The sequence below is a fragment of the Primulina tabacum genome, chromosome 16 (assembly GCF_025594145.1).
Source record: "Primulina tabacum isolate GXHZ01 chromosome 16, ASM2559414v2, whole genome shotgun sequence".
NCBI lineage: Eukaryota > Viridiplantae > Streptophyta > Magnoliopsida > Lamiales > Gesneriaceae > Primulina > Primulina tabacum.
Window position 1 is genome coordinate 30,986,395 of NC_134565.1, and position 18,826 is coordinate 31,005,220.

Genomic DNA, 18,826 nt, shown 5'->3' on the forward strand with positions numbered 1-18,826 from the left:
TGGGGAAGGAGGAGGAAAGGAGGAGATTGTGAAGTCCAAAAAAAAAGCCCTATTGATTTCGTCAATTTCTGTGTGTGGGGAATGCGGAGAGATGAGAAGATCTCCGGCTGCTAACCTCCATCTGGACGGCGTAAAGGCCAAGAAACCGCTCGTTAGCGGCCGTACTTGCCACCGGAAGCACGTGGAAGACGGTTGATGCCTCCAGCATCACCCTGCCGCTACGCTTTACCTCTGTTTATAGCTTTTACGTAATATTTTACGACAATAGTTAAATTTCAGGAATCGGACTGCCATGGGATCTGAAGAAAAATGTGGGGTGCTGCATGGAAAGTATGAGTTGGGGAGGCTCTTGGGACACGGCACTTTCGCGAAGGTGTACCATGCGCGGACTTTAAAGACTGGGAAGAGCCTGGCCATCAAAATCGTGGGCAAAGAGAAGGTGATTCGGGTGGGGATGATGGACCAAGTGAAGCGTGAGATCTCTGTGATGAAAATGATGAAGCATCCGAACATAGTCGAGCTTCACGAAGTCATGGCTAGTAAGACCAAGATTTACTTCGTCATGGAATTTGTTCGCGGGGGAGAATTGTTCGGGAAGATCTCTAAGGGAAAGCTTCGTGAAGAGGTGGCTCGGAACTACTTCCAGCAGCTTATATCCGCCGTAGATTTCTGCCATAGCCGCGGTGTGTATCACCGTGATTTGAAGCCTGAGAATCTGTTGCTAGATGAAGTGGGGAATCTTAAGGTCACGGATTTCGGACTCAGCGCTTTTACCGATCACCTCAGACAGGACGGTTTGCTGCACACAACGTGCGGCACGCCTGCGTATGTTGCTCCGGAGGTGATTGGTAAGAAAGGGTACGACGGTGCGAAGGCCGATATCTGGTCCTGCGGCGTCATTCTGTTTGCGTTATTGGCTGGTTATTTGCCTTTCCAGGAAGACAATATCGTTGCCATGTACAGGAAGATTTGCAGGGGAGATTTCAAATGCCCACCTTGGTTTTCGCCAGAATCCCGCAAATTGATTACCAAAATGTTGGATCCCAATCCCAGTACGAGGATGACCATATCAAAGATCATGGACTGTTCTTGGTTCAAGAAATCGAATTTCCGGCGTTTGGGGTCGAAAGAAGAGCAAGAACTGACGGCAGAAGATGAGGCAAATGTTGAAAAGGGGAAAGAAGCAGAGACTTTGAATGCTTTCCACATCATTTCCTTGTCCGAAGGATTCGATCTTTCTCCCCTCTTCGAGGAGAAGAATAAGGTCGAGAAAGAAGAATTGAGATTCGCCACAGCAAGCCCTGCCAGCAGTGTGATTTCGAAGCTCGAGGAGGTGGCCAAGACGAAGAACTTCAGTATCAAAAAGAGTGATTCTTTTGTTAGATTGCAGGGTTTAGAGTGTGGGAGAAAAGGGAAACTTGGAATAGATGCCGACTTCTTTGCGGTGGCGCCGTCTTTTCTGATGGTGGAGGTGAAGAAATCAAGTGGCGATACTCTTGAATACAATCAATTCTGCAGCAAAGAGCTGAGACCGGCGCTGAAAGATATTGCTTGGACATCAGGCAAATCGACACCTGCTTAAATTTGGGCTTTACTGAATTCGTATGTTTTAGTGAGTTATTATGTCATGTTTCAGAATCCCTGTGAAATTTCTGGGGTGATATATATTAGTTTCCTTTCTTTATTGTGATCCGAGTATTCTGATTCACAAGTTCACGCATTTGTTAATGATTCTGAGTTCTCTTTTGGAACCATTCTTGTAATTTATCTGCACTTGCCGAGCATGTTCCACTGGGTTTTCTTTCTACTGTCTAGATGAATTTTAAAAAGAGTGGCGAATTATACGAACTTGAAAAATTCTCCCAACCAGTAATCCGAACGAAGTTCTCTCACCAACCCAAAGGCATAGAATTCATTCTGTTCTACTCTAGTAAAGGGTGTCGCTAGCAATATATAGTTTTTAGTACATCAGATTGTTTCACGTTAGACAGCTTACATTCTATTCTGCGAAGACAGCTTACGCCTGTTCCTAAATCATTTCGTAAAATTAATTAATATGTTTGATGGGGAAATTAGTTAAATAACTTTCGTCAACTCGTTTTTCAAGAAATACGAAGATTATGGACACTAAATTTGATCGTTTGTTATAGTCTCCTAAACAAATACAGCGCTAGAACGAAAGAAAGACAATAGAATTTGATGAAATAAACTCTCGACATGATTGTGTGTAACAAATCAGCAGGAAATTATAGAAATATGAAAAATATAACAAAATAGTGATATATTTTTGAGATGATCATTATTAAATTCATTTTGTTTAATAAAATGTGTATTAGTCCGTAGTACTGGTGCACCTTTGTACGTTGATTTGCCTGTTTGTCTAATTTTTTTTTTATTTTTTTGTTACAACTATTTTTGTTTTTTAAAAATATTTTTTTTTTCTCACATATACAAATCCCGAGGGTTTGAAGGTATTGAATGTGATGAAATAATTTTTTATTTTGCTATTATTTAATTAAAATATTAATAAGATAAAAAACAATTATACAAATAATTAGTGATTTAATTTAATATCTAAATCCAAAATTCTCCACGCCTAAACATTACAATTAAACTTCAAATTTCAAATATTCACCGTCTAAAATTTGCAATGAAACACTACAGATTTCAACCTCCAAAAATTTTTTGCAATGTTAAAAACATTAATGAAGTAGTCCAAGCAATTTCACAGCCAAAAAAAATTTAATTAATTGAATTTTTAAAATTTTCAGTGGTAAGTGCACCAAACGTTTCCAGCTTGTTGGTAGATTGAAAAAAAAAAAAGCAAATTGAATTGGTGTAGATCGGTGAAAGAGTAGGAAAAATACTATTAATATAGAAACTGGATTATATAATTTGGACAGATGAAAAAAGAAATGTAACCAATATGGACGATTCGATAAAAGTACAAGAAATATGGGTATTTAGGAATCTTGAAAAACAAACTAGGCAAAAACTTACGTGAGACGGTCTCACGGGTCATATTTTGTAGGACATATCTCTTATTTGGGTCATCCATGAAAAAATATTACTTTTCATGCTAAGATTTACTTTTTTATTGTGAATATCGGTAGAGTTGATCCGTCTCACAGATAAAAATTAGTGAAACAGTCTCACAAGACACCTACTCAACAAATTATGATACAATTTGGTTAAATTTGCAATAAATTTCTAAATCCAAACTCAATTTTATTTTAACTTCCTACACCTAGAAAACTTTCTTTGAACTCCATGAATATAAATAAGATGAAAAAAATACCCTTAGATGTGTTAAATTAAATGATTGATTTTACTGAGCTAGAAATGATACCAGAGCCTATGTACGATTGTTTTAAACATACAAATTTATTATTATTATGTAATTAAATGTTTGAGGCGGGGAATTTACTCAAATAACATGAATCCGAACCTAGCTTTGAGATTAATTATTTACAGAATTTATTCCAGAACTCTGAAATATTTGAAACAGGAAGATCTAACCATGGTTACATATCAAAAAAACATGAAAATTTATCAGAGTCCTAAGGTAAACTTATGATTCAAAATAACAGCTTCCTAGAAATAGTTTCGGATTCCTCTAAACTTTCTGGAGATATTAAAGAAATTCAAAAGACAATACGGAATTATGGTATTATAATGTACTACCACAAAATGTGGAGAAGTTCCTTGAAAACCAGAAAGAAATTCTTGGAATATTAAACGATATTCGAACAAGAGTTCAAAACATAGAACAACAACCAAATTCTAGTAGAAAGACTTCAGAAGGAAGATTACCACCATCATTTGGTACTGAAGCCTGATTACATCAAAGAGGGAAGGCCAAAGTGATGCCAAAACCTTTAACTGAAGAAAAATGATCAATCTAATCAAAACAGTCTCATAAAAGAAATTAATCTGATGACAACTTTAGAAAAAATTGGTTTAGAAGATCTCCAAGACCTTGCATAATCTTTTGCAAATCTCAAGGTTGTATATCTAAAGATGAACACAACTGGGGGTGAACAACCTACAATAACCTGGTCATATTCGTAGAAACCACCAAGAGTAAGTGTGAGATCTCATAATATAAAGATGAGATAATCCCAATCAGACTTTTACACTGGTGAAGAATCACACCCAGCGGGAACAAGGTCAAGGAAAAGTCAAATTTCTTTGTACCAAACACCATATGAAAAATCTATTTTAAAACATATACATTCTTATGAGGTTATGCTTAACCTAGATGTATTAGACTTAAAAAACAGAGAAGATCTCATAGATAATTGGACATCCGCTATGAGAATCGCAGCATGCACACTTAATCTCAACAGAGAATGATTCATTAAACTTTTAGAAATGAGTCTTATGAGATCTGTTAAAATTGCTTGGGACACGACTTCGATAGAAATCAAAGAATCAGTCCCAGCCGGAGAATTTCTCAGCGAGATAGCCAGAAGAATGGCTACATTATTCAAAACACAATTTATAGGGGTATATTATTTTAACAATCAAGATACATAGAAGAAAAAAAATATACTCAAACTCTGTATATTCTTTAATTACATGACATATGTTTAGTGGATGAATATATTATGTTATTCACTAAATATAGATAGAATTCACAACTTTTATTCGCCAAAATGCCAAGTCCTTGGAGAGAAATGCTAATAATATGTCCCTGGCAATCCATATACATTGACAGGAAGAGCCTCTTTTTTCAAAGGAAAATTGACAGAATTGTGTCATCTGGCAGCATTACAAAAGAATTACAAATGGGTATTAACAAACATACTCCTTTGTGTTGTAAAGAAAATGATATTCCAACAATTATTAAAAGTAAACCACAAATGTATAAAAGAAAAAGTTTTAGAGCTCATCCTTATGCCAGAAGTGTTTTAGAACTCATTATTATGCCAGAAGTGGAAGAAGTTCTTGGAATCTAAGAACAGTTTGGTCCAAAAGGCCAGATCTTATAAATTTGGGCAAAAAAGTAGACCATCAAGAAGTAGGATATCATCTCAAGTATCGAGTACATCTCGAAGCACATGAAAAATAGCTACAAAGAAAACTTTCAGAAGAGCTCACACTCGAACTAATGAAAGTTTTAAGGATTGTAACTGCTGGACATGTGGAGCAAGAGGTCATATCTCAATCAACTGTCCAGAAAATGAAAAAAATGTATTAAACGCTTCGATCCAACCCCGAATATTGAAGAAACAGTTTATTATCAAGATCTTATTCAAGTATACCTATTTGAGGATATTGCCTCAGATGAAAGTATATATGAAGAAGAGGAAGTCTTAAGTCAGGAAGGATCTGATGGAACAGAATCCGAATCTGACTGAAGACGAGGTGTTTCGACATGAAACACGTGAAGATTTATCTGATTTCTTTAGTCATACAACAATATCCCATAACATGGTCGAAAGAATAATGAAAGAAAATCCTATTCTTCAGAGGTATCAAGGATTTTTTACATGACAGGTAGAAAAATTCTTAGGAAGTCTTGGCCTAAGAAATAGAAAGAATCATCTAATCTACAAAGTTTTCAGAAGAGAAATGACAATTCCAATGAAACTTATAGGAAATAGAATGGAGATGCAGCTAATTCCTTCTGAAGAAATTAAGGAGGAATTACAAAAATTCAAGATAGAAATAGCACGAACCATGTCCTGGATTCATATTGGAGCAATCCAAATTATGATAAAAGCTACTTATAAATAAGGAATAGATTCACCTATTGATACTGCTATATGCGATAAACGAATGAGTAACATTCAAGATTTAGTATCAGGAACAATATTAGGAAATATCTGTGCAGGAAAAATTGTAGGAGTAATTTATATAATAATTGCTTACAACCTGGCAGATCGAGATTTCAGCCGAGCTTTGACGTTGCATCAAAACTTCAAAGAAAAAAGGCTTATGAAAGAGGGTAACCGTATTATATTATCTATCAAATTTCATATGCTCTATCTAATACACATCATTCAGAATTGTTTATGATAAATGAGTTTATTGAAATACCTAAGATATTTGGAAAATTTGCCCATACAATTTATCCAGAAAGAGGCAAGTTCCCTTAATACAGGAAATAGATATCCAAATACAAGACGAATTGATTCTACAGAGGAATCAAAGTCTTAGATTGGAATCAAGAAAACTATCTTATCAAGGAGATAGAATACGAGCTACAGGTGAGGAAATACACATGTCCAAGAAACCCAACAGGCACTAAAAAACTTTTCGACCATATGAAAGCTTAGGATGTTCAGAAGGGTGGAAGGAAGTAAAAATATTATTTCATATTACCAAACAAAGGAATAAATTTCCTTGTAATACCACAAAGGAATTCCAGAAAAAGAATAAGATCGATTGGTTCTTGGGCTAGAGTTTCTTGAGAAACATAAATCTTGAAAACATCTAGAATATGGAATGGAGTTTATGGCTGATGGTAAAATGTGAAAAATTCAATGACCACAAGCTCATTCTCAATATATATTCCAGTAAGAATATTATACGAACAATATAAGGCAGAATATTTTGCTGTTTATATTGATTCAGGCCTGGAATCTGTACAATAAAAAGAAAATTTTTTCCAAATAATTTGAAAGAAGATTTACCTAAGATTGTTGGAAGAGATTTCTCCAAAAAGATTTTATCTTATGTAAAGGTACTAAAATGACAGAAATCGTGATTGATGGTGCTGGACAAACACCTTGATATAAGGTAAAAACACCACCAATTTATTTTCATGATACAAGAGCTGACATTTTATTTGGAAATAATTTCCTACAAATGTTTAAGTCCTACATGCAAGAAAATGAGACTAGATGCTTAGTGTTCACAATATTTTGTGATCACAAAATCATAGTCTAGAGACTAAGAGAGACATTTTACAGAAAATTTCTAATTTAGTTTCGCAGCAAGTGTGGTGATGAAAGAAAACTTCTGAACCCAAAAATGAAGACTCTAGATGGTTTGGAGAAACAATGCTCCAATTAAGAGTAGATGAGAAGCTCCAACTAGAAGAAATAGAATGCATCAAGATAGCTTTATAACAGAATGATGTAAAGTTTGAATCAAAGATATCATTAGAAGATGTCAAGAGAATGATAAATAAAAATTACAATGAAGATCCCTTGACATGTGTGATAAAACTCAACTCAAAGCTTGCCTTCGAATTAAGAAATGAAAAGAGTATGAATTCATCTTATGCAAGCCTATCCCAATGAACATAGTTGATAAAATGGATATGAAAATTATAATCAAGGAACATCTGGACCTTGGTTTGATCAAAGCCGGAATTTCACCATAAAGCAGCCCAGGATTTTTTGTAAGAAATTATGGTGAGATAAAAAAAAAAACAAACCCAGACTAGTTTATTAATTACCAAGAAATTAATAAGATTTTGGAGTTCGATGCTTATTTTATACCTAGTAGAGAACATCTAATTAGTTGCATACGCAATGCGAAGATATTCTTTAAATTTGATTGTAAGTCTGGTTTTTATCAGATTTGGATGTGGGAAGAAAGTAAAAAATTTACAGTTTTTACCACACAATAAGCACACTATATATGTGAAGTATTACCAATGAGATTGTCTAATTACTTCAGATATTTCAAAGGAAAATATATAATCTATTTAAAGATTATTTCAAATTTATGTTTGTTTATATTGGTGATATTTTAATTGCATCTAAAAATATGGAGGGACGTATCAATCATTTAGAGATTTTCCCTAAAGTTTGCAAGGAAGAACGACTGGTTTTATCTGAAAAGAAAGCAGTCATTGCCATAAGAAATATTGAATTCCTCGGAATAGAAATCGATGAGTTTAGAATAATTTTGCAGGATAATATAGTAGAAAAGATACAAAATTTTCTAAATGACCTAAAAGAAAAGAAACAATTTCAAAGTTTTCTAGGAGTTGTTAATTTTGCTGGGATGTTTATTAAAAACTTAGCAAAACACATGAAAGTGTTTAGTCCATTACTGAAAAAATATGGAAAATTTATATAGATAGAAGAACACACCCCGGGACTTAGATAACTCAAGGAGATTTTTAAACATCTTCCGAAAACGGCTATTTCCCGAGATGAAGATGATCTGGTATTATATACAGATGCCACTTATCATTGGTGGGCGGCAGTTTTAACAAAGATTACGCCAGAAGGAGAACATCCATGAAGATATTGCAGTTGATTTTTCTCAGATGCATAGCCATAAGATGATATATAAACGAAAAAGAATTTTATGCAGTAAAATTGGCTTTTGAAAAATGAACATTATTTTTACTTGTAAAGAAATTTATTTTAAAAGTTGATAACACACATGTAAAAGCTTTCTTGAGGAATATAATATAATCTAAACCCGAGAAGGCTATATTATTAAGATGGCAAGCGTTATGTCAAAATTATATTTTTAATATTTTGATTATTAAATCTCCTGAAAGTATTATTGCATATTTTTTAACAAGAGATAGAAAGCGGTGATATCGATGACATCATAAAAATTCAGAGGCATTTTAGGGAACACCTTGAAATGCTTCAAAAGGAGTTCAACAAGCTTGCCCTAAATGTAGAAGTTGCGGGTAGGCTACAACAAGCCGATAAGTGAATTGTCTTTGATCGAATTACAGGATGTTTACAGGCTTATACTCAGCTATGGTATGTAACGTAACGGCCTATCCTCTAAGGCATTGAGAAGCCACTGGTTCCCCAAATGGAGATTTTTCGAGTATAGGATTCTATACCTGGAGCAGGGGATTCAAATACTCTTAGCACAAGTGTCAAGTCAAGATCATCCCCAGATGAGTCGACTCAAACAAAAATTGAAACTATAGATCCCTATCTCGAGTCTTCAAGTAAACCCTTCACCTCGGGGATTGAAGAGAGAAAAATAAACCTTAGACCTAATACTGACAAGGGTAACTCTAAGGTTGATACTAATGAAGCTACAAGTTCTCCATTTCACGTTTATCAACACATTTAGGAGAAATTAAAAACAAGAATATGCATTAACCCCACCACAATCATGGTTGATGTTTCAAGAAAATATCATAGGGTATGGATGAAAGCAAATTCATATCCAAAGGAAGTAAAAACTTGGTATGAATTCGTAGCTCTTGCTTCAGTTTATACTACATCACACAGCTTCCCAAAAATTTCAGGACCACCTAAAGAAGACATTTTGGAGCTATACTTCTTTAGTGCAGCACTAGAACCAGCAGGAAAATGCTCTCACGAAGCCTTTCGTTTCATCAAGTTAAGGAGACCACATATTAATGTTCAAAAATTCGTCAAGGATCCTCCGACAGAAGAAACACCCCTTATTGTTTAAATAACTGAAAATGACATTTCAACCAGAATAGCTTGGGGTCTATGGGTATGTTCAACTGAAATGGACAAAGTTAAGTTTCCGTTTAAATTTATCATAATTCGGTAAACAGATCATTCTTGTTAAATACTATGACAGGAAAAACCACAATTTTTGCAGAAGCTTTATTGAAAAGAAAAGAAATATTTTGTGGAATAGCAAGCTGCCGGGAAGTAAAGAAACTCGTCGAAAATTCTGCAACATGGCTCTCGTGGGAAGATTGTCAGAACATATCTGTCCAGAGTGCCCAAATCAAAAGGAGCCAGAATTTGGCAGGACTTCAGACCTAGGTCAGACAAGAAACATCTTGCTGAGACAGAACCAAGTGATGAAAACCCACAATCATGTTTTTTTTGGGGACACCAAAAGTTTAAGATTCCCCGACAAAAATAAATGGACATGTGACGACAGTCAAGTTCTCCTCGGGGAAACCAAAAGCTAAAAATTCACCGACAAAATCAAGTAGGCTTATAATTTGTCCACTAACAAAAATACTTGGACTCAAATACAACTATTAATACAGAGTAAATGGGAACAAGAAAATCATACAAGAAATAAAACGAAGTTTGAAATCAAAGAAAATGTATTTTACATATTTTAAGGTTTCCAAAAGACGGATTAAGACGATAAGAAAGCAGCTGGTGATTTTCAAAGATCTAAACAAACAATTAAAGAAACAAGGAATGAGATCTCGGCTGATATGATCCAAACACATACCTACTGAATATGCCAGGAGATAAAGATGGAAGAACAAGCTGTTTCTAGATTAATGATATAGAAAATGACAATTCAAGAAAAGTGGAGGGACCATTCAACCACCCACTCAAGAGATAATGTCAAACACATCTATAAGACATTAAAGAAAAGCTAATGCAAGTTTTTGAAGCCCGGAATTCAAATCCGCAAAAGACTTCTATGAATACCAAGACAGAAGAAAGTTGAAGACATCGTTCAACATCTTCATTTTCTTTTCTCTTACTAATTTATGTGTATCGTAACTCTGACTACTATAGGTAACTAAGCAAGTTCATCCTCCTCTAAATGAGGTTACTTTTTAATAATATTTTTTTTATGTTTGAATAAAAAAAAACCAAGGCTTTTGCCCCCTCTCATGTACTAGTTCCAAATTGAGCTTTTTACTATACACCTTAAGGTAGGAAACGAAACAAGGTTGTGCTAGGTGTTGTTGAAAGAATCTGCGTCAGGAACCATCTATTGCGACTACGTTGTTAGGTTGTGAGGAGCAGTCTGTAAAACACGGTGGATATAACCCGACGTCACTTTGATCAAAAAGATAAACTATTCAATTTATCATACGGAAGCATGATAGACCATTTAAAAAAAAAAATCGATCATTTGAATATGGTATGTCTTGAGGTTATACGATGTATGTTTTGATGCTATACGCTTTTAAGAATATGCTTGATATATTAAACAATGTCACGTACTATAATTATGAGGAGTAAGGGTATTCTTGGAAAAATTTAAAAAAATTGGGGAATTAAAAAAAAGAATTGAAGGGACGAGGAGTAAGAAAAAAATTGAGAAGGAAAATGAGGAGTTATCGTAAGTTTGTCCATACTATTTTATTATATTATATAATTTTTTTTATAAGATATGATAAAAAAAACTTTAATATATATTTTCAATAATCAAATAATGAATCTAATATTATACTTAGTAATATAAAATTTCTCTCTTTTTTTGTGTGTGTTTATTTGTAGTTGAATGACATGAGGACAAACAAACATTATCTCGGAGATGTCACCACCATCATCAAGTCATAGCCACAAATACAAAGCTCAAATTATCTCATAATTATTAAATAGGTAGAAATGGCATCTGAATTCATAGTCGTTGGGGGCAGCCTGTGGACGATACATCTTTTTCCAATAATTCAGACGAGTTCCAATAATTCATGTGAGAGAAAGAGACCATAATATTCTTTATAGGATTATTATGGAACTCACTTTTAAGATATATATTTTTAATTATTTTTCAACCTGTCGTCTTCCAGCCGGCATCCCCGACTTTGTCTACGTTACTTCTTAAATAATTTTCCTCTTACACTTATATTTTTTATTCCCATGATTGAGTCGCTCACACTGACAAAGTCAAAGTAAATTTTTCGTGAAACGGTGTTACGAATATTTATTTATAAAATTGTATTATACAAATTTTTATCTCAAGTCAATTATACTGAGTTCACTTGTCCAAGTATATACCATAGAGAGTGTTAATTTTGGTGTTTTTTTTTTAATAATTGAAATTCAAATGCAGATTTGACAATTATCTTATATTTATGGCAATATGTCTTATTTGTCATAATTGAAATTCAAATGCAGATTTGACAATTATCTTCAAGTGATATAAAATACTTATTTTTATTTAATCCAACCGAGGATTATATGATGCTCGATCGTTACATCGACATAAAAAGACATACAAAACCAAAAATATAATTTTTCATACACTTTGCATTACAATGCGTGTGGTCGACATTTTACTTTTATGTTTCTATATTCTTATTTTTTCATTAGTGCCTATTAGACATACTGAACATGCCGGTTCGACCCGGAATCGAATAGAAACCTGATCATTAAGCTCGGAATCGATTCGGCATAATCAGTTCCGGAACCATCCCGAATTTATTAGTGAACGGATCATGATGTTTTTTCACTTATGGAACCATATAGAACCGATTCTGGTTAGATTTTTTGTTTTAAAGAAAACAGTCGTGTACTTGTGTTTCAAATGTCTCGCGCTGAGGAGGCTGAAAATAACCAACATAGGGCGAGAAGTTCTGTCTCGACACCTGTTTCTTCATCAATGTGCGTTCGGGCGGTTCCTATTCAGCTCCTTCATCCATGCAAAACAAGTTGGAACCAGAACAGAACCGGTCCATCCATTTCCGGTTCGAATAGTGGATCAGATTGATTTCAAGGTACGACACCGGTGGATCGGAACCAGAACCCCATGATTGGGCCGGAACTGAAACTCCGGAACCGTTAAACATGCCTAATGCCCATCGAGGTAATTCTTCCTCGTATCGAAATATAATTAACAAAAAAAAGGGTTGTTTCTCTCGTTGAACTGATTAATTAAACGACAACAGATTGTACTTGATTGATAAGTCCTACAAAGAATACAATCCTACAAACATTAAATTAAAAACAAAACATGAGTGAATTCAAGAAATCAAAGTCCCCCAGCAACTCAACGTACTACTTTCTTTGGTCTAAATTCAAGGCAAGTTCTTTCACATCAAGTCACCACATTAACCAACAAGTGAATGTATTCACTCCTATCTCTCCGCCAAATTCAACTGAAGCACATGAATTTCTACATAATTCACCGGGATCGCCATTGTTTCACATAATCCTCTCTAGTTTTCTTGCATTCAACTGGGTAAAGCAGTCCCACCGAATCGATTTCTGTAGGTTTCTTGTTCGATTCTTTCTCTAAGCAACAATAGAACGTATCACGCGCCTTCAGGACATCGAACACGCATCCATAATTAGCTTTTCTTTTACTGTCCAAGCGACTTTACATGGGAAATTGAATCGGGAAAATTACCTTGTCGCAAGCTAACCGAACTTGTGAAAGTACATCGGAGTGAACTGTATCGGAGGCCTGGGATGCGTACGCTTCCAACGCCATGTCTTTTCGCCAAAGTTCCGGTTGTGTTGAATGGGAAGAAGACGGTGAAGATGTATGGGCCGGAGATGAAATTCTTTAGGACCGTTAATCATCTCATAAAGCATTCAGGCCCACTAATGAACACTATCTTATTTGTTCATTATTATCTATTTCTTTTTATAAAAAAAATATTTTTTGATGGATTTTTTATTTTAAAAGGTTTCAAGCATAAAACTTTGTGTCGATGTATAATATTTTGAACTATAATGTTTAATGTCATTCGAAGAAAATTCTCTCCTACAAAGAGATTTGATTTTTCCATAGAATATTGAGTGAGAGTCTTTTTGTGTGATACGTCAAACTGAGTTGTAGGTTGTTAGACTTATCTTCGACACAACCAAATGGTAATGTTTTTGGTTTGTTGTCAAGAACATTGAGGTATTGCTAAGAGTTTCCGTTTGAGAGTGAGAATTAGTTCAAAATGAGTTTGTACAAGATTAAAGATAAAGATTCGTGAGACCGTCTCACAAGAGACCTATCCGTACAAGAAATATTAGTCAAATCTTCTAGTGAAATATTTCTCAAAATGTAAAAGTATGGCTTAGAATCCGATATTTCATAAATAAAATTGTGTTTAGTTATTTTATTAAATTCAATTAATGTTGTTGTTTTATGATGCACAGCTAAACCTTTTCTTTTTTTATTGACAAAATACCAAAATCTTGTACACCAAGTGAATGATAAAATATTTTAATAAAAATGTTTTTCTATTTTAATTTCATGCTTCTCAAATGTTCTGAAAATACTTAATCGGTTTTATAGGAGTTATTTGATTTTTTTTTGCTCGGTTTGAGAAATCGAACACATTGTAATTTCTCTTTATGATTCAATTATTATATATACTAGCGGATTGTAACATACAAGATGCATATATTCCGTAAAAAATAAAGAATAAAATAGTTTGTTTTGAAAATAAAATTTATTTTTAGAAATTCAAATGGTAGAAGAGAAAATGAAATATAAAGAAAAATGTTATTATAATATAGTTTAACCATGTAATAAGTTTGATAAGATTGAGGGTATTTGGACAAATCCAAAATTACGCCATGATTCCACATTGTTAGTATACAATGCTCTTGTATTATATATATTAGAGAACCGACGCATGTGTTGCATATGTGTACAATTTTTTTTAAAATTCATTTGATTTATATTTAAATGAGAATTAAAATATAATTATAAAAAATAATGAAAGACTACAATGTAATTTTTATATATGAATTAAAAAATTAAATATAAAAAGAAAGGGAAAAAGATCGAAGTAAAATATTTTTTATAATTCATTTGGTTTATATTCAAAATCTAATTATAAAAAATAGTGAGAGACTGTACATCAATTTTGATATATAAATTTTAAAAAATAAATAGAAAAAATGGGAAAAAAATCGAAGTAGGAATTAAACATGCGACTTCATTTTTAGGAAACAAAGACTCTATCTACTAAGCTACATGTGACTTGTATTAAAATTTTAGCACTTTTTTAATATATATAATTATTAAAACAGACGATGAAATTAAAAATTAGTTACTCTAATTGTACTTTTTTAATATATATAATTATTAAAACAAGGTGTGCAGGGTATCATGAGCACCGCCTTTGGTCAGCCTTTTTTAAAAAAAAACAAAACAAAAAATTTTGTGTGGTTGTGGGCGTGCCACGTAGGCAGGCGCTCACAGATGTGCAGGGAAAGAGTGTGCAGGGTATCATTGCTCTACATATATATATCATGATTCAAATATTATACTAGTATAAATATATTCCAGTAAAAGATAATTTTGAAAGATCTTCGTGTTTGTATATTCTCTAAATAAATTTGAAAGTGGAAAATTATTTATGGATATAATCATATATTCTTTAAATAATTTAAAAGCTCATATTTTTAATTTTTAAAACAATATTTATAATAATTATAAAGGGTCTACGAATGCTTCGTAAATATGTTTTAGAGAAACATTTTCTAGTGTTTACAAGATAAAAAAAACTAAAATTATTTCAATATTTTTGTTCGTCTCTCAAATTATTCAAAAATTCTTTTTTATTTGTTAATTTTTTTGATACAAGTTCTGTACTTCTATTGCTCTCTTGTTTTTTTCTTCAACAATTTATTTTATTTAAACACTTAAATTTTGTAAATATAATTATATAATAATAAGATCTTATAAATTGCGAGGGTTTTTAATCGGATAAGGACCAAATAGAAAAATAAAATTAATTCAATGACCAATTTTTCAGAAGATATTAATTTATCATTAATTGCATTTATTTCTTAAATAGTGCTTCCAATTACTCATGAAGTCATGCATCCTATGCAAGTCATATGACAAATAGTGTGTTATAGTTAATTTCTCATTAATTGCCTTTATTTCGTAAATAATGATTCAAGCTATTCATCAGTCATCAAATACAATCCGTTTCAAATATATAAACTTAAATTTTTTTTTTCACGTATAATAAAAAAATATTTAAAAAAACAAATGTTACAAACAAAGATAATCAATAAACATCGACGGTGGGATAATCGATGAGCTACAATAACTCGGTTATTGAAATATTGAACATCGATGAATTAAATTGATTTTGATTTTCAAATCAAGTAGAAGACACACAAAATAATCCTTCAATCGATTAAATATTTTGTAAAACATTTAATAGATATGCAAGTTGAATGAGTACAAAGATTTTGGTTGAAGCATTTTATCATACATTTGGTATACAAGATTTTGGGTATTTGAATAACACATAAAATATTTTAACAATATATATTAAAAACAGTAGCAATATTTAAATGCAATAATAAATATGCACAAATTTGTTTATAGATATTCGGAGATTAATAACTCATATGTCACTCCTTCTTCTCATTGGAAAGGATCCACTATAAGACTTTTATATAACTCCTGCACAAACCTATTTCAATCTAGCACTTATTTCTTGCCTAATTAAAACTCCTAACACACTCTTGATTGTAGGACGCAACCTCACAATCGGCATAATATTTAACGTCTTTTGTGCCAAGATTACAAACACAATTTTTAATGTCTTTGTGTGAAGACCATTCAACTAAACTTTAAAACTCAACTTTCATGTACATATGTGAGACATTGTGTGTGAGGATTTAATCTATTACAATGTGTGTATCTCTCAAATGTCCTCACATTTGTGTTTGCTCTCATTCTAGCTCATTTATTCATGTAGGCCGCCCATACTTTGAATCCCATTCAAAAGCTTATTTTTTATCTTCAAAATGTTGTATTTATAGGCTCCAACAATAATATAAATGTTAGATACATGAATATGACCGTTTGAATTTTTTTTGTACTGTTTTTGATATTGAAACAATCATTTCAGCCTTGCTGGTCACTTTTCTCGAGCCCAACTGATTTTGACGTTTTGTTCAGTTTTGCTCGTATGCTCACCTAAATCGTTTTAGCTTCGTAAGAAATACTGAATCGTTTCATTTGGATAACCGAGCTGATCAGGCTGACCAAAATATCGTAAATGCTCAACTGATTGTTATTTTCGTGCAATCGATTTGGTCTTGTAACTATCAGTTTGACCATATAACATCCGATTTAGCGCAACTGATGTGATATACAACTTGTGCCAAGTTGGTTTTTCTTTTCAGTCGTCTAGGCGGCTGGTCATTCGGATCATTGAACTGTGAGCTATCATCAAAACACTGAAACTCATCGGATTTTCAATTTGCCTAAATTCGAGTTTCAGCTTCCATATCAAGTTAGCAACTTAACACTTGAGTAAATATGTTATAAAAACAATAAAATGTTTTGTCAAAATTAAGATTGTTTATGTTTCTGACTCCAACAATCGTATTTTATCTTTTTTTAATTTATTTAAAAAATGACTGTACGTTTTCCAACACATAATTAATAATGTATTAGTGAAAAATGATATTAAATATAGAAACCACACTATATATTTGAGTTATCCGAAAAAACATTTATAATTAAGACAAATATATGTATATATTTATATAAAAAAGCTATTGATAAATATCGAATTAAAAAATGCAATAAAATATTTACGCATAAATGCATAACGAGTGTTTCATCTTTTTGATATCATAAAAATTCATATAAGATTGTCTCACATATCAATTTTGTGAGACGAATATCTTACCCGATTCGAATCATGAAAAAATATTAATTTTATGTCAAAAATATTAACACTCCAATTGTGGACCGTGACTTGTATCACACACACACACTCATATATATAAAGTATAAAACTACAATTAGAAACCTTAAAAATTTTCATATATATACACGCAGACGAGAAATTGTACTTTTTGTTTAGTATATTTATCTATTTGCAATTTTAGTAAGTTATGTTGTTAAAATTGAGGTTTATTACATATTTTTCAGTTTTTAACAACTTTATATTTTTTCATAAAAAATGATGATGTGAGCGTCACATCGACGTCATGTTAATGTTACATTATCACTACATGCTAGTCATGTAAACCTATTTCAATATTTTTTTTTTCCTTTAAGGTTTACCGATGGTAATATACCCTCATAATGAGTCAGATGTCTCTTGACACATACAGAAAAATAAATCGAGAGAAGTACACAAATAGGAAGGGACCCGGAAGAGAGGAAATCAAACACCGACCCCAGAGCATATACCCCACAATATTTCAATGAGAAATATATTTTACACGAGAATCGTTCTTTTGACGTTGGGAAATATCAATTCATGTTATCTCAAACTTTACTAACTCACAAATTCCCCGAGGGCTTTTTCAAGACTATCTTGATCAGGCTCTACATGGGTCAAACTTATGTTTGGTACAAGTCTTTTAAACAAGTTAGGCGTAATTTAAATTTAAGTTTGGTAGAGTATAACCTGGTCATTGGCCAAAATTATGAGACCAAATCCCCGAGACAACATTATGATTTGGAATGTTCAACTAGATTTTGGTTCGATTTTATAAAAAAAATTCGGAAAAATCAAAATTTTGGTAATGTAATTTACAGTTTTATATTTTTAATTCTTTATTTTTACATGTTTTTTCATTTCGAGTCATATTATAGTGAATTTTCTTTTTTAGTTTGATAACTTGTATATGTTTTTTTATTTTTGGTCATTAACTTGTATGTTTTTTTGTCCTTATTTTTATCGACAAATACGACGAACTGTTTTCAAGATATGATCAAAAGTGAAAAAAATACAAATTACATGAATAAAATAAAAATTCACCGTAACAAGACCAAAATGAAAAAGAAATAAAAGAAACAAGATTAAAAACGAGAATTCATTGTTAACATGACCAAAAATGAAAAAAGTCAAATTACAACACAAATAATGTAATTTTCCCTAAAAATTCGAACCAAATCATTTATTTATCAAATTTTTAAAAATTTCAACCAAATTAAACCATGAAATATTAATTACCAAACCAAAAATTTTGGTCTGGTTCGGTTTAGTCTAGTTGAGATGATTAATGTTAAGTTTCATATTTTCACAGTTAATAAGTGCACGAGAATTTTATTTGGAAAAAAATTCTTTTAGTACTAGTTAGAAGTGAGAAGAACATTTTATTTGTTTATGAACTATAATACAATTACAAGTAAAGTATCATAAATTAGATTATTATGCAATTTATATATATAAAATACCTAAACATTTAGGACTATTTTCATGTTATTTGAACTTATCAACAACAAATAAAATTGAGTAGGTTTTTTGTGAGACGGTAAAAATAATATT

General features: G+C 32.2%; 1 protein-coding gene across 1 annotated transcript; it reads left to right on the forward strand.

The window, feature by feature from the left end:
* On the forward strand, nucleotides 1-1,771 carry LOC142528719 (CBL-interacting serine/threonine-protein kinase 6-like). The gene has a single exon (XM_075633831.1). The coding sequence runs from the start codon at nucleotides 293-295 to the stop codon at nucleotides 1,580-1,582; it is 1,290 nt and encodes a 429-aa protein (XP_075489946.1). The 5' UTR covers nucleotides 1-292; the 3' UTR covers nucleotides 1,583-1,771.
* The last annotated feature ends 17,055 nt before the right edge of the window (nucleotides 1,772-18,826 follow it).

Coding starts and splice junctions, on each gene's coding strand:
- LOC142528719 (XM_075633831.1), top strand. CDS start 293: ATGGGATCTGAAGAAAAATGTGGGGTGCTGCATGGAAAGTATGAGTTG.